General features: G+C 44.3%; 1 protein-coding gene across 1 annotated transcript in view; it reads right to left on the minus strand.

Moving 5' to 3' along the window:
* Nucleotides 1-650: 650 nt before the first annotated feature.
* Nucleotides 651-23,640, minus strand: part of LOC134343664 (uncharacterized) — a 29,019-nt gene continuing 6,029 nt past the window's right edge. Inside the window, exon 2 of the mRNA XM_063042428.1 lies at nucleotides 651-1,614. Coding sequence (XP_062898498.1) covers nucleotides 1,016-1,614 — 599 coding nt within the window. The 3' untranslated portion in view covers nucleotides 651-1,015. The remainder of the gene's footprint in view (nucleotides 1,615-23,640) is intronic.

The raw sequence follows: 23,640 nt of genomic DNA on the forward strand, positions 1-23,640 counted from the left end.
GATGCGCCACAAGGTGCGGAGAGGAAAACGACAAGTTAAACTGAGGAAGCTGTTTTGAAAGGGTTAATGAAGGAGTAGCATAAATGTGCATTGAGCATTCAAATAATGATATCCAATGATTCAGTTTTATTGGTCCTATGTGTTTTAATCCACATTTTAATTATCATTTGAAGCAGCTTTGATGGTTGCATTATTGAGTGTTTCGCCTTAATAGGAAGGATAATAAAAGTCTTAATTCTAGAAACTTTTTTTTTATATAGGCATCCGTTAGTCTCATGAAACCATGGATTTTCACCCTGGGAGGTTTTCAGAGCGCAGGCCTGGGCAAGGTTGTATAGAAGACCAGCAGCTGCCGATGCTGCAAGTCTCCCCTCTGCACGCCACCGATGTTGTCCAAGGGAAGGGCATTAGGACCCACACAGCTTGGCACCGGTGTCGTTGCAGAGCAATGTGTGGTTAAGTGCCTTGCTCAAGGACACAACACGCTGCCTCAGCCAAGGCCCGAACTAATGACCTTCAGATCACTAGACCACTTGGTCTTAACTACTTGGCCACGTGCCAACACTGGAAACTATGCCCCAATTAAAGCAAGACAATGTACAAACGTAAGGAAGCACAATAAACTGTAGAATTATTTTTTGCATAGCACAACAGTTAATGTTTATTTTATTACATAATTTACATAAATTATAATGACACTTTTAAAATAAAACTACTGACCCACTCATGGACTTTTTGAAATTCTTTGGACTCCACTACCACACAGGTCTGGTTTATGAGGTTTATGATCAAGGGAAGTAACCCCGCAATGTGTTGCCTGTCCCGGCACCACTGTCCCAGAGATTGACTTTGTTTACTTAGTAGCCTATCTTAAAGAGCTATTTCATTTTTTAAATAAATTGATTCCATGAAGTTTCTAAAGAAAGAGAAACAACAAAATTAAGTTCTTGGAAAGGAGCAGATGTTGTTTTCATTTGTATTTTGCATTTCTGAGGGAACCGTAGTTGGAAATATTTTAATACTTATTGTATAAACCAAGGCCCTTGGCGGTGTCAGATTTCCTAGGAGTTTTCATGTGAGGGAATGGGTAATAATCCCCTTTTGTGATCGGTGATATTCTGGTTACGTGACCATTTTTGCTTGCCCATATGTTTGACCTCTCATTTGGAAATGAAAACCTTTTGTTGATCTGTGGGATATAGTGATTATAGATGTTGAATGAATGGAATGTCTTCTTTAACTCATCGGCTTTGCAGGTGGAAACCGTTGTGGCATCACCATTGGATTTTTGGTCGTCATCTGATGTGTCACCCTCACCAACTGAAATGCCTCTGTTCACCACAGGTAATTGGGGGTTTTGAACATCTGACCTCTCGTCTTCCTTCACCTGACTCTTTTGCCCCATTTTCTGAGCCAGTAGCACACGGTGAATATCTAGATGAATGTGCCATGGTGTTTCACTATCCCGGATATAGTCTTTATTTGGAAAGGCAAGCATGATATTGTTGACGGGAAGGTCTTCTTCAAGTGCTGGAGGTTTATTGACTGGGCAGTTGACAGGCACAGTTTTGATAGGTAGATTGAACAATTCTCTTCTGGCTTGTTTACTTACACCTGCAATTTGAAGGACATAAGAAATTCAATTTATGTTCATATGTTCAAGTCCAAGTTTACTGACATTTGGCTGTACATATGTACAACAATGCGTGGTCTGAGTATCCGAGGCGAGGATGGGGGATAGCCTTGTAGGCTCCACGACTGTGAGTATAAAGCAGGTCTAATATACCACTGCCTCTGGTTGCGAAGTTGACAAGCTGGTAGAACTTGGGCAGGACTCTTTTTAAGTTGGCATAATTAAAGTCACCAGCAACAAAGAAGACAGCATTGGGATGAGTAGCTTTGAGGCTGCAGATTGCACCATAGAGCAGCCCCAGTACCAGCACAGGGGGGAATATAAACCAGCAGTGAACTCCCTCAGTAGGTAGAAGGGCCTGCACTTCACCATTAAAAACTCTGTCTACGGTGAGCAGTGGGCCATGACTACCAAGGCGTTCACACACCAGTTACAGAGATAGACACGGAGACCTCCTCCACAGGTCTTGCTGGAGGTCACAGCAGTTCTGTTCACCCGAAAGGAGGTTCGACCTTCTAGCTGGATGGCCAAGTTTAAAATTAGTCAGCTCCATCATGGATACTGGCCTCCATTGTATCCAAAACATCCTTGGGGAGCAATGCCTCAGAATGGCAGCGTCCATCATTAAGGACCCCCATCACCCAGGGTATGCCCTCTTCTCATTGTTACCATCAGGTAGGAGGTACAGAAGCCTGAAGACACACACTCAGCGCTTCAGCAACAGCTTCTGCCCCTCTGTCATCCGATTCCTAAATGGACATTGAACCCATGAACACTACCTCACTTTTTTTGCTTTTGCACTATTTTTAATTTAACTATTTAATACACACATATATACTTACAATAATTGGTTTAATTTTTTCTATATTTATCATGTATTGCATCAAAATGCTGCCACTAAGTTAACAAATTTCACAATATATGGCGGTGATATTAAACCTGAATCTGATTCTAACGTTCCACGCACCAACCACTCTCTGTATTAAAAAAAACTTCCTTTGACCACCCCCCCCCATACTTTCCTCCAATAATGTTAAAATTATGTTGTCTTGTATTAGCCATTTCTGCCCTGGGAAAAAGGCACTGGCTGTCCACTCTATCTCCAACTCTTATCTTATACACCTCTATCAAGTCATGTTTCATCCTCTGCTCCAAGGAAACCCATGGTGATTCAGTCTGCTATACCTTGCAATGTTTAACCCTCATCTCCTCAAGCTCTAAGAATTTTGTATAAAATGAGTTTATGCTTTTTCAATCAATTTCTAAGTGGAAATAGAGAACATCAAATACATGTTCCCATCTGTTCTCAATATGAAGCTTTTCATTCGAGAACATCTGAAATGTCCTCTTTTTAAAAAAAAATAATGGTTTCCCCCTCTACTGAAAGGCCAGGATAGAGTGGACATGGAGAGGATGTTTGCTATAGTGGGGGAGTCTAGGGCCAGAGGGCATAGCCTCAAAATACAAGGATGTCCTTTAGAACAGAGACAAGGAGGAATTTCTTTAACCAGAGGGTGGAGAATCTGTGGAATTCATTGCCACAAATGGCCGTGGAGGCCAAGTCATTGGGTATATTTAAAGCGGAGGTTGAAATGTTCTTGATTAGTAAGGGCACTAAAGGGTAAGGGGAGAAGGCAGGAGAATGGGGTTGAGAGGGAAAATGATAGAATGGTGGGGCAGACATTATGGCCTAACTCTGCTCCTATGTCCTGTATGTCTGCCCTCACCCCATTCCCCTCCCAACGTAATAGGGATAGGATAACCCTTGTCCTCACCTGCCATCCCAAGAGCCTCTGCATTCAACATAGATTTCCCCACCACTTCCGTTATTTCCAACAGCATCCCACCACCAGGCACATCTTCCGCTCCCTCCTGCCCTCTGCTTTCTGAGCTCATTCTCTCTGTGACTCCACTTGTCCATTTGCTCCTCCCCATTGACTCCCCCCCTCCAGCCATATATGCAACTGTGCTAACTGCTACATCTGCCCCTGCCACCTCCCTCACTCCATTCAGGGCCCTAAAAGTCCCTCCAGGTGAGGCAGTGCTTCGCATGCGAATCCATCGTCATTTATTTGCATCCTGTGCTCCTGTGCGACCTCTGCTACATCAGTGAGACCCGATGCAGATTTGGGGACTGATTTCTCGAGCCCCTTCACTCCGTCCACCACAGCAGCCAGGAACTCCTATTGGCTGGCCATTTTAATGTCACCTCCCATTCACATACTGGCATGACTGACCACAGCCTCACAGAATCATGGACTGATGCAGCATTAAAACTATCCCTTCATTCCAACTCATCCTTGTGGTGCCCACAAAAAAAATCTTGCCTCCCATATCTCCTCTAAATTTTCCCCTCCCTTTAAAGTAATACCCTCAAATATTTGACATTTATCAAACTCCCAGTTCTATTGTAATTTATTTTTACTTCATTCAATGCCTCTGCCATCTTTGTAACATGCAACCAGGTATATTCTAAGTTCAAGGGCAACTTGTCAGTTTCTTGAGTCCAATCCAGTTCACCTTGTCTGTATGTTTTTGTGTCCTTTCCCCCAAAGGAATGATTAAATATACCTGTTTTTTTTTACGATGACCAGATAAGAATCACACAGCATTCACTTGGTATATATGGCTGAGGTCCACCACCACCAAAGATCTCCAGTCAAAAGGACATAAAGACACAAACTCTCTTTTCTACCTTGGAGTAACTTGACAATGCTCATGTCGTCCCTCTCAGCTACTGGGGACTCCAGGCAGTACTGACTTTAACTTACTCCTGATCTAAATTTCCCATCTGGCTGAGATCTCTGTGTAAACTGTCAGAAGTACCAGGGGATGATATTATGGGGCATTTAAATATGCTCCATTTAAACATATGAATCCACAGTTGAGTCAAGGCTATAGATAATTTCTGTGGGTGTGAGAGTGTCCCTTCCTGCATATTTCACATTACACTATGGGGGTGTAGTGGACGGCGAGGAAGGCTAACATGACTTGCAGCTGGAACTGGACCAGTTGAGAAAATGGGCTGAAAGGTGAGGAGGGGAACATGAAGGTAAACTTTGTCACTTAGAGGGTTGTGAGAGCGTGGAACGAGCTGACAGCACAAGTGGTGCATTTGAGCTCGGTTTCAACATTTAAGAGAAGTATGGATGGTAGGGGTATGGAGGGCGATGGTTGCAGTGCAGGTTGATGGGAGTAGGGAGTTTAAATGATTTGGCATGGACCAGATGGGCCAAAGGGCCGGTTTCGGTGCTGTACTTTTCTATGACTCTATCCTGGGATGTTAACTCCATGCATGTTACATGTCACAGAGTTGTACCGCACTGAAACAGGCCCCCTTCAGTCCATCCCTCCCATGCTGACCAGGTTGTCTACCTGAGCTGAGCTGGTCCCACTGTCCTTTTTTTTTGGCAAATATCCCTGTCTAAGTATCTTTTTTCTGCTGTAATTGCATCCATCTCGACAGTTTGTCCCATATGCCAACTACTTCCTATGTGGAAAATGTTGCCACTTGGGACCCTTTCAGGTCCTTCCCCTCCCATCTTAAACCTATGCCTTCTAGTTTTAGACTCCCATGTTTATGTGGCTAGGCACATCAAATGCCGTCCATAAATTTGCTGACAACACTATTGCTGGCAGAATTTCAGATGGTACTGATGAGGCGTACAGGAGCAAGGCAGATCAGCTGGTTGAGTGGTGTCACAGCAACAACCTTGCACTCCACATCAGTAAAACCAAAGAATTGATTGTGGACTTCAGAAAAGGTGAGATAAGGGAATACACTAGTCCTAATTGAGGGATCAGAGATGGAAAGGGTGACCAATTTCAAGTTCCTGGGTGTCAACATCTTTGTGGATGAATAAACTTTTCTCGGGCTTCCAGCCAGGTACAGGCATCAATTTGAACCAACGTTTCAATGACAAACTCTGCCATCTTCATCAGGGATGATGCCTGGGCATGTCTAGTCCGGTGGTATTTATACCCCTGTCGTCTGTCCCACCTGGTTGGTTGGTCCTCATCCAATCAGCTTTCTGCTGTCCCACCTTGTGTACAATCGAAGTCCAGTTCTTAGAGCGAAACCTTCATCTTTGTTAAAATTAAATACCAGCCATCCTGAGTCCCAGTTCATCTTTGACCTGCGTAAGCAGTGATTTCAGCTTTCTTACAGGCTTGTGGATGATATTAATATGGTATTTCTTCAGGATCCTGGGGATCCTTCCAGAATCCATAGAAATACAGGGAAACCGGGCAGTGGCGACAGGTTCCTTCTTGTTGTTAGGTTTCCTGGTTTTCCTGTCGGCCATTTTAAGGGCCCGATTGATTTCCTTCACCTCGTAGCCATTCTGTAGGAACATTGTGCGTAATTGTCTCATTTTCTTGTGGAGACTCTCCGGGTTAATCGAAGTAGAAGGAACTGCTCTACGTTGTGAGGCGTGATCATCCAGAATCTGTTGGACTTTCCTGTGATATTCCTCTGAGAACATTAGGACTGTCACAGGATAGACAGATCCAGGATAGATCTTTGAGGAGCTATCCTTGGCCCAACTTATCAATGCAGTTACAAGGGAGGCACAACAGTGGCTATATTTCATTTAGAAGTTTTAGGAGGTTTGGTATGTCACCAAAGACACTCGCAGATTCCTACAGATGTACCGTGGCTACATCACCGTCTGGTATGGGGTTGGGGGAGGAGGCGGTACTGCATAGGATTGAAATGAGCTCAGTCAGCTCCAATGTGGGCACTAGCCTCCCGAGCATCGAGGACATCTTCAAGGAGCAATGTCTCAAAAAGGCGGCACCTGTCATTAAGGACCCCATCATGCAGGTCATGACCTCAGCTCGTTGCTTCAGGAAGGAGGTACAGGAGCCTGAAGACACACACTCAACAATTCAGGAACAGCTTCTTCCCCTCTGCCATCCGATTTCTGAATGGACACTGAACCCATGAAAACTACCCCACTACTTTTTTACTCCTTTTGCACAACTTAATTTATTTAACTATATAGAAAAGTCACAGGTTTTATTATCATGTATTGCAGTGTGTTGCTGCTGAATAAGAACAAATTTCACTAAATAAGCCAGTGCTATTAAACCTGATTCTGATTCCCTACCCTGGGGAAAAGACTGTGACCAACCACCTTATCTATGACTCTCTTGACTTTATAATGTCACCCTTCAGCCTCCAGTACTCCAGGGGAAAGTGGTACCGGATGTCCAGGCTTTCCTTATAACTAAAGCCACCCAGTCCTGGTAACATCGTTGTGAATCTTTTCTGTACCTTTTCCAGCTTAATGACCTGATGGCATGAACGTTGACTTTTCCAGCTTCAGGGTAAGATTTTCTCCTCCCCCTTCCTTTGTCTTCAATTCCCCACTCTGGCTCCCCTCTTACCTCTTGTCTTCTCCTCACCTGCCTATCACCTCCCCCTAGTGACCCTCCTCCTTTCCTTCCTCCCTTGATCCACTCTCCTCTCCTATGAGGCTCCTTCTTCTCCAGGCCTTTACCTTTTCCACCTATCAGTTCCCGGCTTTGTTCTTCATCTCTCCCCCCGCCCCACCCACCCACCTGGCTTCACCTATCATCTTCTAGCTTCTCCTCCTTCCCCTGCCCCCATCTCCTTAGTCCGGCTTCTTCCTCCTTCCTTTCCAGTACTTATGAAGGGTCTCGGCTCAAAATGTTGACTGTTTATTCATTCCCACAGGTACTGCCTGACCTGCTGAGTTCCTCCAGCATTTTTTGTGGGTTCCTCTACACCTCACATTTGCCTGAGTTAAATTCCACCTTAAAGTGGCTTTATTTGTCACACGTACATCAAAATATACAGTGAAATGCATCGTTTGCGTCGACGACCAACGCAGTCCAACGATGTGCAATGCCAATGTCTGAGTGAAATTCCATCTTCAAGATTAACTTTATTTGCACAGGTACATCGAAACATATGGTGAACTATGTCATTTTGTGCCAACATCCAACACAGTCTGATGATGTGTTGGGGGCAGCCTGCAAATATCACCAAGCTTCCTGTGCCAACATAGCGTGCCCACAATTCACTAACCTTAATCCGTATGTCCTTGGAACGTGGGAGGAAACTGGAGCATCTGGATGAAGCCTACATGGTAACAAGAACAACGTGCACCCTCCTTACAGACTGCAGTGGGAATTCTTTGGCCATTTTCGCCTATTTCCCCAGATCAGAATCAGAATCAGATTTAACATCACTGGCTTCTGTCATGAAATTGGTTTCCCTGAATCACTATCTACTATACCATCAATTCTGGTGTCATATGCAAACTTGCTATCCATGCCAACTACATTCTGATCCAAATTGTTAATATAGATGGCAAACAACAATGAATGCAGCTCTGATCCCTGAAGCACACCACTGATCACAGTCCTCCAAGCTGGAAAACAACCCTCTGTTCTTCTTCCACCAAGTCAATTTTGTAACCAATTAGCTAGCCTGCTCTAGATCTCATGTAGTACATTAGGTTTTTGCAAATAAAAACCCAGGGGTGTTTTAAGTTTAAGGGAAATGATAACAACTCCTTTATTGTCCTCCAAACACAGATCATAAAGCCCAGTAAAAAACTTCACATGATTATGTCATCACATCAGACCAGCCTCTTAAAGGGAATCCCAACTCAATGTCAGTGGTTGTGAATTATACATGTTTCCACCCATTGCATTACCCTACAGGATAATCTTCTGGACTAACATACCATGTGAGACTTTTTCAACCTTGTTAAAGTCCACGGAGACAACACCAACAGTATCATTCAAATTCCCATGCAAAAGCCCCACTGACTATCCCTGCAACACACATCAAAGTTGCTGGTGAACGCAGCAGGCCAGGCAGCATCTCTAGGAAGAGGTACAGTTGACATTTCAGGCCGAGACCCTTCGTCAGGACTAACTGAAGGAAGAATTAGTAAGAGATTTGAAAGTGGGAGGGGGAGTGGGAGATCCAAAATGATAGGAGAAGACAGGAGGGGGAGGGATGGAGCCAAGAGCTGGACAGGTGATTGGCAAAAGGGATATGAGAGGATCATGGGACAGGAGGCCCGGGGAGAAAGACAAGGGGGGGGGAACCCAGAGGATGGGCAAGGGGTATAGTCAGAGGGACAGAGGGAGAAAAAGGAGAGAGAGAGAGAAAGAATGTGTGCATAAAAATAAATAACGGATGGGGTATGAGGGGGAGGTGGGGCATTAGCGGAAGTTAGAGAAGTCGATGTTCATGCCATCAGGTTGGAGGCTACCCAGACAGAATATAAGGTGTCATTCCTCCAACCTGAGTGTGGCTTCATCTTTACAGTAGAGGAGGCCGTGGATAGACATGTCAGAATGGGAATGGGATGTGGAGTTAAAATGTGTGGCCACTGGGAGATCCTGCTTTCTCTGGCGGACAGAGCGTAGGTGTTCAGCAAAGCGGTCTCCCAGTCTGCGTTGGGTCTCGCCAATATATAGAAGGCCACATCGGGAGCACCAGCCGCAGTATATCACCCCAGTCGACTCACAGGTGAAGTGTTGCCTCACCTGGAAGGACTGTCTGGGGCCCTGAATGGTGGTAAGGGAGGAAGTGTAAGGGCATGTGTATCACTTGTTCCGCTTACAAAGGTAAGTGCCAGGAGGGAGATCAGTGGGGAGGGATGGGGGGGGATGAATGGACAAGGGAGTCGCGTAGGGAGTGATCCCTGCGGAAAGCAGAGTCAGGGGAGGGAAAGATGTGCTTAGTGGTTGGATCCCGTTGGAGGTGGCGGAAGTTACGGAGAATAATATGTTGGACCCGGAGGCTGGTGAGGACCAGGGGAACCCTATTCCTAGTGGGGTGGCGGGAGGATAGAGTGAGAGCAGATGTGCGTGAAATGGGGGAGATGCGTTTGAGAGCAGAGTTGATGGTGGAGGAAGGGAAGCCCCTTTCTTTAAAAAAGGAGGACATCTGCCTCGTCCTGGAATGAAAAGCCTCATCCTGAGAGCAGATGCGGCGGAGACGGAGGAATTGCGAGAAGGGGATGGCATTTTTGCAAGAGACAGGGTGAGAAGAGGAATAGTCTAGATAGCTGTGAGAGTCAGTAGATTTATAGTAGACATTAGTGGATAAGCTGTCTCCAGAGATAGAGACAGAAAGATCTAGAAAGGGGAGGGAGGTGTTGGAAATGGACCAGGTAAACTTGAGGGCAGGGTGAAAGTTGGAGGCAAAGTTAATAAAGTCAACGAGCTCAGCATGCGTGCAGGAAGCAGCGCCAATGCAGTCGTCGATGTAGCGAAGGAAAAGTGGGGGACAGATACCAGAATAGGTACGGAACATAGATGGTTCCACAAAGCCAACAAAAAGGCAGGCATAGCTAGGACCCATACGGGTGCCCATAGCTACACCTTTAGTTTGGAGGAAGTGGGAGGAGCCAAAGGAGAAATTATTAAGAGTAAGGACTAATTTCCCCTCGCCCTCCCACTTTCAAATCCCTTACTAACTCTGATGAAGGGTCTCGGCCTGAAACGTCGACTGTACCTCTTCCTAGAGATGCTGCCTGGCCTGCCGCATTTACCAGCAACTTTGATGTGTGTTGCTTGAATTTCCAGCATCTACAGAATTCCTGTTGACTGACTATCCCTAATCAGTCTTTGCCTTTCCAAATGTTGGTAGATCCTGTCCCTCAAAATCTCCTCTCCATGTTAGGCTCACCAGCCTGTAGTTTCTCTGCCTTGTCCTTACAGATGTTTTAAATAAATGCACAATATTCTCCACTTTCCAGTCTTCTGCGCCCTTACCCTTGCCTGAGGATGTTGCAAATGTCCCTGCTGTGCCACTGCAGTTTCTCTCCCGGCTTTCCGAAGGTCAAACTTGGCCAGACCCAGAGATTTTTTATTTAGAGATACAGAACAGAACAGGCCTTGTCACCCAACAAGCTGTGCTGCATAGCAATCTACCTATTTCACCCTGGCCTAATCACAGGACAATTTACAATGACCAATTAACCCACTAACTGGTACATCTTTGGACTGTGGGAGGAAACCGGAATACCCAGAGGAAGCCCACGCAGTCACAGGGAGAACATATGAGTTCCTTACAGACGGTGCCAGAATTGAGCTCCAAACTCGATGCCCTGAGCTGTAATGGTGACACCCTTACTCTTCACCCCCCCCCAAACCCTGACTGTTGAGTCTCTTAGGATTCTCCTTTACCTTATCTATCAAAGTATCAAATGCCCTCTTCGCCCTACTGGTTTTCCTCTTATACTGCTCAAGCGATTTACTTGATCCCAGTTTGCCTATGCCTGTAACACGCCTCTCCTTTTCCAAACCCAGAAACCCAGAGCCTCAATATCCCTTGTCCACCAGGGTTCCCAATCCTGCCAGCCTTGCCTTTTGCTCTGACAGGGACACGCTGTCACTGAACTCTTCCCTATCTCACTGTGAAAGACCTCCCACTTGCCAGAGGTCCCTTCACCTGCAAGCAGCCTCTCCCAATCAAACTGTGCAAGGTCCTGTCTCATTCCTTAAAAAATTTCCTTATCTCAATTCAGGATTTTAACTTTTGCACCCGACCTGTCCTTTTCAACTTCATTCACCCTGTGCATTTACATGTGTTAGGAATTTGCTGTAGAGCCTTGGTCAGGGTGTGACATGCAACATAAAAAAACATTCAACAGTCATAAAGAATAAAGGATCAGTAAAAAATAAAGTTAGATGTTAAAGTATGGCTATAGAATATAATGTATATAAATACCAGGTTGTATTTACAATGTAAACAGCATTATAAAAAGGTGGTTAAAATGTTTACAGTTCACTGACAGGAGTAATAGACAGAAGGGGTGGGGTAGCTAACTAGAATGGTCGATCAGATAAATTGCCTGTGGGAAGAAACTTTTAAAATGGCATAAAAGTTTTGAGATGTTCCATAACAATTTAAAATCTAACTGGTCTCAAAGTGCCTGTCACTCTTCTAGGGGTTAGGTCTATGCTCGTGTGTCTGTGGAGAGAGCAAGCACTGCCACTGTCCACGGGTACACCTGGGGCTTTCTGGCACTGATGGGTACCACAGATGCCTGAGTGTATTCTGGAGAGAGATGACAGCGTTGTAACGTGAAACTCTTGACTGTAAACAGTGTGAATCATAGAATGCTGTAGTGTCGTAATGATGTGATGCTGTAATCGCTGAATAAAGCTCTTTTAGAAAAGGAATAGAAAAAGCTGCCCCCCCCCACTGACAATCACTCGCCCTGCCTCATTTCACAAAAGGAAGTCCAGTGCTGCCCCCTCTGTCATGTGTTTACAAGTGAGTGGTCGATGCCTACTGAATTTCCCAGTGACCACTAATTTTAATTCCACTTCACATTCCCTTTCGACATAAACTGCTCTACTGCCACAATGAGGTCGCTCTCAGATTGGAGTAGCAACACCTCACATTCCATCCGGGTAGCCTCCAACCTGGCGGCATGAGCATCAATTTCTCACATTTCCGGTAATTCTTCCCCCTGTTGGCCTGAAAGAACTACAATCTGCAAATCAGTGGTCAGGAATGAGGTAAGGGCAGTGAAAACTGACAAAACAAAAGTCTTTGTGTTGGTCATGTGGTGGCAGGAATGGAGGTGGCCATTTTGTGAGACTGTCCTCACAGATGCCATTTTGTGAACTGGTTGGTGAATTGATTCAGAGCAGTTGAACGTGGACACAAAGAGTTTCTGCTAATGATCTGCTATCCCTGAGACAATTCTCAGGTAAAAAAAACTGTTTATTATGTAAAATGGCAGGTTGCAGAAGGAACAGCCTGTAATCTGGTGGACTGGGCCCAGTGAATGGGTGACCTGGTTAGAGTGGAGTGAACCAGTCTGAATTGGACAGAACAAAAGGCACAAGGCTGAAGGAAATAGCCATAAAGCAATGTTGTTTGTAGCCCTGACACAGGTCAGGCAGATGACCTCAAGCCAACAAAATTGAAACAGTCCTGCCGAAGGGCCTCGACCTGAAACATCAACTGTGCTCTTTTCCATACATACTGCCTGGCCTGCTGAGTTCCTCCAGCATTTTGTGTGTGTCGCTTGGATTTCCAGCATCTGCAGATTTTCTCTTGTTTGAAATTGAAACATTATTGATTGATCTGATAAGGAAAAGAATAAGAATGGAAGATTTGGGGAGCACAGGCAGCGACAACTCTCCGGAGACTAAGCATCATAGATATGGAGGATCCCGCGCTGGACATGTGGGGATCACATTGGAATCATGAGGAACACCTGGGCAGCGCAGACTTTTTCCTGGGTATTACCTTTTCTCTTCTTTGACTGTCCATGGAGAGTCAGGGAAATCTTGTAAATATTCAGTTGTGTAAATTCATATGCTTGTTAGTTGGGACAAAAAAAGTGATTGCCAGTAAATGCATTTCTCTCTGTGCCTAACTGATAATTATTATTGAGGGGTAATCCTTATAATGCCCCTCAATAATAATTATCTTTTTCCATTCCTCATTCTGGTTCCCCTCTTACCCCTTATCTTCTCTTGATTCTCCTGAAAGGGCGAAGAATGTAGGAGTGAAGGTGCTGTATTTAAATGCGTGTAGAGTTTGGGATAAGGTGGATGAATTTGTGGCGCAATTAGAGATTAGTTGGTATGACATTATGGGCATCGCTGAGTTGTGGCTGAAAGAAGGCAATTGTTGGGACCTTAACATCAAAGGGTATACTTTGTATTGAAAGGACAGTCAGGAAGGCATAGGCGCTGGTGTGGCTCTGTTGTTAACAGATGGAATTACATCTTTAGAAAGAGGCGACATATAGTCAAAGAATGTTGAATCTTTGTGGGTGGAGTTAAGAAATTGCAAGTGTGAAAAAAGCTTTATGGAAATCATATATAGGCCTCCAAATAGTAGCCAAGATGCGTGGTTAAGATTGCAAAGGGAGCTGGAAAAGGCATGAAATAAGAGTAATGTCACAATTGCAAGGAGTTTGGGAAAATCTGGTTGGTGTTGGATCACAAGAGAGGGAATTTGTTGAATGCCTACGAGATGGCTTTTTAGAGCAGCTTGTGCTTGAGCCTACTCAGGGAAAGGCTATCTTAGATTGGGTGTTGTGTAATAATCCAGATTTTATTAGGGAGTTTAACGTAAAGGAACCCTTAGGAAACAGTGATCATAATATGGTTGAATTTATTCTGCAGTTTGAGAGGGAGAAGCATAAGTCACATGTGTCAGTATTGCAATGGAATAAAGGGAATTACAGAGGCATGAGAGGAGCTTGCCCAGGTGGATTGGAGGAGGATACTGGCTGGGATGACAGCAGAACAGTGATGGCTGAAGTTTCTGGAAATAGTTTACAAGGCGCAGGATAGATATGTCCCACAGAGGAAGAAGTTCTCAAATGGCAGGGGGAGGCAATGGTGGCTGACAAGGGAATTTAAGGACTGCATAAAAGCCAAGGAAAAGGAATATAAGGTAGCAAAAGTGAATGGAAAGTTTGATGATTGTGAAGCTTTCAAAATTGAACAAAAGGCAACTAAAAAAAGCTGTAAGAAGGGAAAAGATGAAATAATGAGGGCAAACTAGCCAATTATATAAAGCAGGATACTAAAAGTTTTTTCGATTATATAAAGAGTAAAAGGGAAGTGAAAGTTGATATTAGTAAATGATGCTGGTGAGGTAGTAATGGGGGACAGAAAGACGGCAGATGAACTTAATGGGTACTTTGCATCTGCCTTCACTGTGGAAGACACTAGCAGTGTGCCAGAGGTCTGTGAGTGTCAGGGAGCGGGAATGAGTGCCATTGCTATTACAAAGGAAAAAATGCTAGGCAAACTCAAAGATCTTAAGGTGGATAAATCACCTGGGCCTGATGGACTACATCCCAGAGTCTTTAGAGAGGTTGCTGAAGAGATAACAGAGAGAGAGGTTGCTGAAGAGATAACAGATGCATTAGTCATGATCTTTCAAGAATCACTTGATTCTGGCATGGTCCTGGAGGAATGGAGAATCGCAAATATCATGTCACTCTTTAAGAAGGGAAGAAGGCAAAAGAAAGAAAATTATAGGCCAGTTAGTCTAACCCCAGTGGTCAGGAAAGTGTTGGAGTCTATTACTAAGGATGATATTTTGAGGGACTTGGAGACTAATGATAAAATAAGTCAAAGTCAGCATGGTTTCTGTCAAGGGAAAGCTTGCCTAACAGATCTGTTAAAGTTCTTCAAGGAAGTAACAAGCAGTTGGACAATGGAGAGGCAGTGAATGTCATTTACTTGGATTTTCATAAGGTGTTTGATAAGTTGCCACACATGAGGCTGCTTAACAAGATAAAATTCTATAGCATTACAGGAAGGATACTGGCATGGATAGCGGAATGGCTGACAGGCAGGAGGCAGCAGGCAGGAATAAAAGGGGCCTTTTCTGGTTGGCTGCCGGTGACTAGTGGTGTTCCTCTGGGGTCAGTATTGGGACCGCTACTTTTCACAATGTTTGTCAATGATTTGGATAATGGGATTGATGGATTTGTGGCAAAGTTTGCATATGATACAATGATAGGTGGAGGGGTAGGTAGTGCTGAGAAAGCAATATGATTGCAGTAGGACTTAGACAAATTGGAAAAATGGGCAAAAACATGGCGGATGGAATACAGTGTGGGGAAATGTATGATATTGCATTTTTGTAAAAGGAGCAATAGTGCAGACTATTATCTAAATGGGGAGAAGGGTCAAACATCAGACTGAGGACTTAGGAATCCTCGTGCAAGGCTCCTAGAAGGTCAATTTACAGGTTGAGTCTGTGGTAAAGAAGGCAAATGCAATGTTGGCATTTATTTCAAGGGGAATAGAATATAAAAGAAAGGAAATATTGCTGAGCCTTTATAAGACACTAGTCAGGCTGCACTTGGAGTATTGTCAACAGTTTTAGGCCCCATATCTCAGAAAGGATGTGTTGTCATTGGAGAGAGTCCTGAGGAGGTTCACGAGGATGATTCCAGGAATAAAGGGGTTAACATATAAAGAGTGTTTGGCAGGTTGGGGCCTGAACTCATCGGAATTTAGAAAAACGTGTGGGGATCTCATTGAAATCTACCAAATATTGAAAGGACTAGATAAGGTGGATGTGGAGAGGACGTTTCCTATGGTGTAGGTATTCAGAACTGTACTTGATCTGGTATTGGGAAACTAACCTGGTCAGGTGTCAGGTCTTTCAGTGGGAGAGCATTTTGGAGATAGTGATCACAATTCTATCTCCTTTACCATAGCATTGGTGAGGGATAGGAACAGAGAAGTTAGGAAATTGGAGTAAGGGGAAATTTGAAGCTATCAGGCAGGAACTTGGAAGAATAAATTGGGAACAGATGTTCTCAGGGAAATGTATGGCAGAAATGTGGCAAACGTTCAGGGGATATCTGTGTGGTGTTCTGCATAAGTATGTTCCAATGAGACAAGGAAAGGATAGTAGGATACAGGAACCGTGGAGTACAAAAGCTGTTGAAAATCTAGTCGAGGGGAAAAGAAAAGCTTACGAAAGGTTCAAAAAACTAGGTAATGATAGAGATCTAGAAGATTATAAGGCTAGCAGGAAGGAGCTTAAGAATGAAATTAGGAGAGCCAGAAGGGGACATGAGAAGGCACTGGTGAGCAGGATTAAGGAAAATCCCAAGGCATTCTACAAGTATGTGAAGAGCAAGAGGATAAGATGTGAAAGAATAGAACCAATCAAGTGTGACAGTGGAAAAGTGTGTATGGAACTGGAGGAAATAACTAAGGTACTTAATGAATACTTTGCTTCAGTATTCACTATGGAAAAGGATCTTGCTGATTGTAGGGAAAACTAACAGTGGATTGAAAAGCTTGAGCATATAGACATTAAGAAAGAGGATGTGCTGGAGCTTTTGGAAAGCATCAAGTGGGATAAGTCTCTGGGACTGGATGAGATGTACCCCAGGCTACTGTGGGAGGCGAGGGAAGAAATTGCTGAGCCTCTGACAATGTTCTTTGCATCATCATTGGAGATGGAGAGGTTCTGGAGGATTGGAGGGTTGCAGATGTTGTTCCCTTATTAAAGAAAGGGAGAAGAGATAGCCCAGGAAATTATAGACCAGTGAGTCTTCCTTCAGTGGTTGGTAAGTTGATGGAAAAGGTACTGAGAGGCAAGATTTATAAACATTTGGAGAGGCATAATACCATTAGGAATAGTCAGCATGGCTTTATCAAAGGCAGGTCATGTGTTACGAGCCTGATTGAATTTTATGAGGATGTGACTAAACACACTGATAAAGGTAGAGCAGTAGATGTAGTGTTTGTGGATTTCAACAAGGCATGTGACAAGGTACCCCCATGTAAGGCTTATTGAGAAAGAAAGGAGGCACAGGATCCAAGGGGACTTTGCTTTATGGATTCAGAATTGCCCACAGAAGGCAAAGAGTGGTTGTAGACGGGTCATATTCTGCATGCAGGTTGGTGACCAGTGGTGTGCCTCAGGGATCTGTTCTGGGACAGATCTTCATGATATTGATAAATTACCTAGATGAGGAAGTGGAGGGATAGGTTAATAAATTTGCTGATGACACAAAGGTTGAGGGTGTTGTGGATAGTGTGGAGGACTGTCAGAGGTTACAGAAGGACATCGATAGGATGCAAAACTGGGCTGAGAAGTGGCAGATGGAGTTCAACCCAGTTAAGTGTGAGGTGGTTCATTTTGCTAGGTCAAATATGATGGCAGAATATAGTATCAATGGTAAGACTCTTGGCAGTGTGGAGGATCAGAGGGATCTAGGGGTCCAAGCCTATAGGAGACTCGAAGCTGCTGCGCAGGTTGACTCTGTGGTTATGAAGGCATACAGTGCATTGGCCTTCATCAACCGTGGGATTGAGTTTAAGAGCCAAGGGGTAATGTTACACAGTTAAATAGGACCCTGGTCAGACCCCACTTGGAGTACTGTGCTCAGCTCTGGTCACCTCACTACAGGAAGGACGTGGAAACCATAGAAAGGGTGTGGAGGAGATTTACAAGGATGTTGCCTGGATTGGGGAGCATGCCTTAAGAGAAAAGGTTGAGTGAATTTGGCCTTTTCTCCTTGGAGCGGCAGAGGATGAGAGGTGACCTGATAGAGGTGTATAAGATGATGAGAGGAATTGATCATGTGGATAGTCAGAGGTTTTTTCCAAGGGCTGAAATGGCTAACACAAGAGGGCAGTTTTAAGGTGCTTGGAAGTAGGTACAGAGGAGATGTCAGGGGTATGTTTTTTATGCAGAGAGTGATAAGTGCGTGGAATGGGCTGCCAGCGACAGTGGTGGAGGCGGACATGATAGGGTCTTTTAAGAGACTCCTGGACAGGTACATGGAGCTTAGAAAAATAGAGGTCTATGTGTAACCCTAGGTAATTTCTGAGGTAAGGACATGTTCGGCACAGCATTGTGGGCTGAAGGGCCTGTATTGTGCTGTAGGTTTTCCATGTTTCTAACTAGAGGGCACAGCCTCAAAATTGAGGGATGACCTTTAGAACAGAGGTAAGGAGGATTTTTTTTTTTGCCAGACAGTAGTGAATCTGTGGAATGCTCTACCACAGACTGTGGTGGAGGCCAATTACGTGGGTATATTTATGGCAGAAGTTGATTGTTTCCTGATCAGCCAGGGCATCAAAGGATATGGTGAGAAGGCAGGTATATGAGGTTGGGGGGGATCTGCGATCAGCCATGATGGAATGGCCTAATTGTGCTCCTATGTTTTATGGACTTATGGTCTTCTCCTCACCCTCTGGTGCCTCACCTCTTTCCCTTTCTGCCATGATCCTGACCTATCAGATTCCTTCTTCAGCCCTTTAGCTATCACCTCCCAGCTTCTCACTTCAGCCACCCCTCCTCCTCACCTGGTCTAACCTATTACCTGACAGCCTGTATACCTAGCCCTCCCCCACCTTCATATTCTGGCCTCTTCCCTCTTCCTTTCCAGTCCCGATGAAGGGTCTCAGCCCAAAACATCGACTGTTTATTCCCCTCCATAGATGCTGCCTGACCTACTGAGTTCCTCCGGCATTTTGTGTGTGTTGCTCTCGATTGCCAGCATCTGCAGAATCACTTGTGTTTGTGATTCAGCGAGCATGTGAGGTAGATTTTTTTAAATTAGTGGGTGATTATAGTCTTGCATATAAGGTTCTTTGGTAAAGAACCTTTTGTAAAACTCAAAAAGTTGAAAGTCAAGTTTATTGTCGTGTACACAAGTAGATGCAATGGAAAGATTACCTGCAACAGGATCAAAGAGTATCAGAGAAGGAATGTTCACAAGAAAACAAACTGTACAAAACTGATCTGAGAAAGAACATCATTGGAGTCCTTTGTCGTGCAAAGTTGCTGCACAGAGCTGTGCTTTGGAGCATTGCCACGTGCACATAGGCTTGTTTTCACTGAATTTGAAAAATAATCAAATTGCTTGCACCAGGAGCTGGATAGCTATGCAAAACACCTTGTGGTAATGTTAAACACTGCAGAATATCCACACCCACTGAATTCAACTTGTGACTTTAAATGACAGTGCTCTTTGTAAATCCTGGAGGTCACATCCAGCCAATATTTCTCATTTTATTGTTGCGTTATCACAAGCAGACACCAAGACAAAGGCTTTAATCTGGGTGTTTAATATTGATTCTACACTAAAGAAATAATTACACCATCAGTATTTCAATGTCAAGCTGCTTTAAAAATGATTAACCCTAAAAAAACACAGTTCTGCAGATTGACAGGAAGGATGTTAATGCCAGGGAATTAATAACAGTGACTATGCTTCAAAAATAATTCAAAGGTAAATAATGGGAATATGGATCATAAGACCATAAGACATAGAAACAGAATTAGGCCACTCAGCCCATCAAACCTGCTCCGCCATTCCATCATGGCTGATTATTGTCCCTCTCAACCCCATTCTCCTGCATTCTCCCTGTAACCTTTGATACTGTTACTAATTAAGAATCTATCAAACCCCGTTTTAAATAAACTTAATGACTTGGCCTCCACAGCCGTCTGTGACAATGACAGATTCACCATTTCGTTTCATCTCTTTCTAAGGGGACATCCCTCTATTCTGAGGCTGTGTCCTCTGGTCCTAGACTCTCCCACCATAGGAAACATCTTCTCCACATCCTTTCAATATTCAATAAAGTTTGGGGTAGGAATTTACACTGAATGCAAACCTGTGTAAAAGGCCCAGTATGTGAGGGTCTCATTCTAATGACTGGCCTGCTTACAACTAAAGTGTAATCAAGTTAATCTTTGATGTATCTGTTTGTACAGCCTGAGAGCCCAGAGGACCAGCTGTTATTTGGAATATACTGTATGAGCTTAACAAGGTTATGAAGGTAGCCTATTAACTGTCTCCATGGCAACAGTAAAATTGAAACCTTCTTGGCAGCCAAATGGCTATGTTCTGAATTAAGGTGTCATTGAAGATGAGAGTACATCTTAACTCTGGGTCTATAGTGAGATCTACAGGAGTTCTGTGGGCAAACTTTCACCAGATGGACTGCTGCAGTTCAGGAAGGAGGTTCATCCCCACCTTCTCAAGGGCAATTAATGCTGGTTTCGGCAATGACGCGCACATGCCATAAAGCATGCAAATCTTCCCCTGGCCAAGTACATTGTAACACACACAAAATGTGGGAGGAACTCAGCAGGTCAGGCAGCATCTATGGAGGGGAATAAACAGTCGTGGTTTCAGGCTGAGAGCCTTCAATCCTCATCAGTCTGGTTAGCGTGATGCTTACAAGCACCAGAGATCAGGTCCAATCCGGCTGCTGTACGTTCTCCCTGTGACTGAGTGGGTCTCCTCCTCGTGCTCCAGTTTCCTCCCATGTTCCAAAGACTGAGGGGTTATGGTTAGTAAATTTTGGACGTGCTATGTTGGTGCTGGATACGCAGCGAGACACGTGGGCTCCCCAGCACATCCGCAGACTGTTGGTAATTGATGCAAACAACACATTTCACTGTACATTTCAATGTACCTGTGACAAATAAAACTAATCTTTCTTTCTAAGACACCTTGCTCTTCAGTCTGTTTCTCCATAAATCCCTTCAACCTTGAGCATCAGGTGGTCAGGAAAACCTGTTCAGCCACCTCTCTGTCACTACCTTATAATGATACACTTTCTAGTCATAGAGTCATACAGCATGGAAACAAGCCCTTTGCCCCAACTCAACCATGCTGACTGTTTTGACACTGAGCTAGGCAAATCTGCCCGGGTATTTCATCATCATCATCATCATTACGTGCATGTGCCTTGTCATATGATGTGGCCAGTCACTGTCTATGACCATGATTGTTCTTGGCAAATTTTTCCACAGAAGTGGTTTGCAATTGCCTTCTTCTGGGCAGTGCCTTTACAAGATGGGTGACCTCAGCCATTATCAATAGTCTAAAGAGACTGCCTGTCTGGCTTCAATGGTTGCTTAACCAAGACTTGTGATGTGCACCAGCTACTCATACGACCATCCACCACCTGCTCCTGTGGCTACACGTGACCCTGGTCGAGGGGGAGGGGCTAAACAGGTGCTGCACCTTGTCCAAGGGTGACCTGCAGGCTAGAGGAGGGAAGGAGAGCCTTGCACCTCCTTTGGTAGAGATATACCTGTATCTCCACCCCAACTTGGCCCATAGTCCTCTGAACTCCTCCTATCCAAGTAAATATCTAGATGACTTTTAGTTGTTGCTGATGTTCCAGCCTCTAAAGCCATTTCTGGCAACTTATTCCAAATACGCACTACCCTTTGCATGAAGAAGCTGCCCCTGATGTCCCTTTTAAATCTATTGCTTCTGATATTAAACAATGCCCTCTTGTTTTTAGCACTTCACTGCCTCCCCTTTCCTTGGGGGGAAAATGATATGCTTTCACGTGGTCCATGCCCCTCAAGATCTTATTTATCTCAATCGGGTAATCCCTCAAACTTCTACAGTTCAGAGAATAAAATCCTAGTCTATGCAACCTCTTCTTCTAGATAAGCCAGATTTCAACCATCATCATAATTTGTTTCCATGGCCATTTTCTTTACAAGTGTGCAGCATTAAACCATTTGATTAAAAAAAATGACAATTATGTGTTCTAAATCCTACCTAATAATCTAAACTACAACAATCTCCGTTGTAAGCAGAGGAAGGGCGAGGATCCAGAGGAGGTTCGCAAGAATAATCCCGGGAATGAATGTGTTAACATACCCTTTCAGGAATGTTTAATGACTATGGGCCTGTACTTGCTGGAGTTTAGAAGAATGGGGGGGGGGGCGGGATCTCACTGAAACCTATTGAATATTGAAAACCCTAGCTAGATCGGATATACAGAGAATGTTTCAAACAGTGGGGAAGTCTTGAACCAAAGGGTATAGCCTTGCAATACAAGGAAGTCCCTTGAGAACAGAGACGAGGAGGAACTTCTTTAGCCAGAGGGTGGAGGATCTGTGGAATTCATTACCACAGACGGCTGTGGAGGCCAAGTCATTGGGTATGTTTAAAGTGGAGGTGATAGGTTCTTGATTAGTAAGGGTGTCAAAAATTACTGGGAGAATGGGGTTGAGAGGATAATAAATCAACAATGGTGGAGCAGGCTCGATAGGCAAATTGCTTAATTCTGTTCCTATGTTTTTTTTTCTCAAGAGATATTGAGAAAAAGAAGGAGGTGCACAGCAGGTATAGGCAGGAAGGACCACGAGGTACTTGGGGAATATTGGACATGCAAGGGAACACTTAAGAAGGAAATCAGGAGGGCTAAAGGAAGGCATGAAGTTGCTCTAACAGACAAGGTGAAGGAGAATTCCAAGGGCTCCTATAGGTATATTCAGAGGAAAAGGACAGCAAGGGACAAAATAGGTCCTCCAGAAGATCAGAATGGTTATCTATGCATAAAGCCATTAGATATTTGCTTCATGGTAGAAACCAGAGAGTGGTAGCGGATGGTTGCATCTCTGACTGAAGGCCTGTGACTAGTGGTATGTCACAGGGATTGGTGCTGGGTCTGTTGTTGTTTGTCATCTGTATCAATGCTCCTGATGATACGTCATAAACTGGATCAGCAAATTTGCAGATGACACCAAGATTGCAGGTCCAATTTCAACATTTTATTTATTTATTTACTTTTTTTAGCCAAGGGAGTAAAAATATTTATGGTGCGTCTCCATTGCAATGTACAAGCAATAAAGGGGAAATGTGGAAGGATATTGTTCAAATGCTATAATTGTATACATAAATGTTTTGTATACATGTGTGTACACTCAGATACACAATCAGATTAACGTATAGTTGGATATGCAATCAAATCAATGTGTATTGATAAATCTGATAGCCTGGTGAAAGATGCTGTCCCGGAGCCTGTTGGTCCAGGCCTTAATGCTGCGGTACCATTTGCCAGACGGAAGCAGCTGAAACAGTTTGTGGTTAGGGTGGCTGGAGTCCCTGTTGATCCTCTAGGTCCTTTTAACACACCTGCTGCTATAAGTGTCCTTAATAGAGGAAAATTCATATCCACAGATGTGCTGGGCTGTCTGCACCACACTCTGCAGTGCCCTGTGATTGAGGGTAGTACAGTTCCCATACCAGGCGACGACACAGACAGTCAGGATGCTCTTGATGGTGCCCCTGTAGGAAGTCCTGAGGATTTTGGGACTCATGCCAAACTTCTTCAGCCATCTGAGGTGAAAGGGGTGCTGTTGTGCTTTTTTCACCACACAGCTGGTATGTATAGTCCAGGTGAGATCCTTAGAGATGTGTATACTGAGGAACTTGAAACTACCCACCCTCTCAACTACAGTTCCACTGATGTCAACAGAGGCCATTGAGAATAGGGGCTAAGGGAAATTTGGATAGGTACATGGATGAGAAGGGCATGGAGGGATTTGGTCTGGATAATGGTTGACAGGACCAGGCAGATTAATAGCTCATCATGGACTAGATGGGCTGAAGGGCCTGTTTCTGTTCTGTAGCATTCTTTGACTCTATGCCTTATTCTCTCGTGGATTTAGAGGGGATCAAAGAAGGATCTTTTTTGCCCAGAGAATGGGAGTGCCTGGAGTGCACTGCCTG

Source organism: Mobula hypostoma, chromosome 3 (genome assembly GCF_963921235.1).
Source record: "Mobula hypostoma chromosome 3, sMobHyp1.1, whole genome shotgun sequence".
Lineage (NCBI taxonomy): Eukaryota > Metazoa > Chordata > Chondrichthyes > Myliobatiformes > Myliobatidae > Mobula > Mobula hypostoma.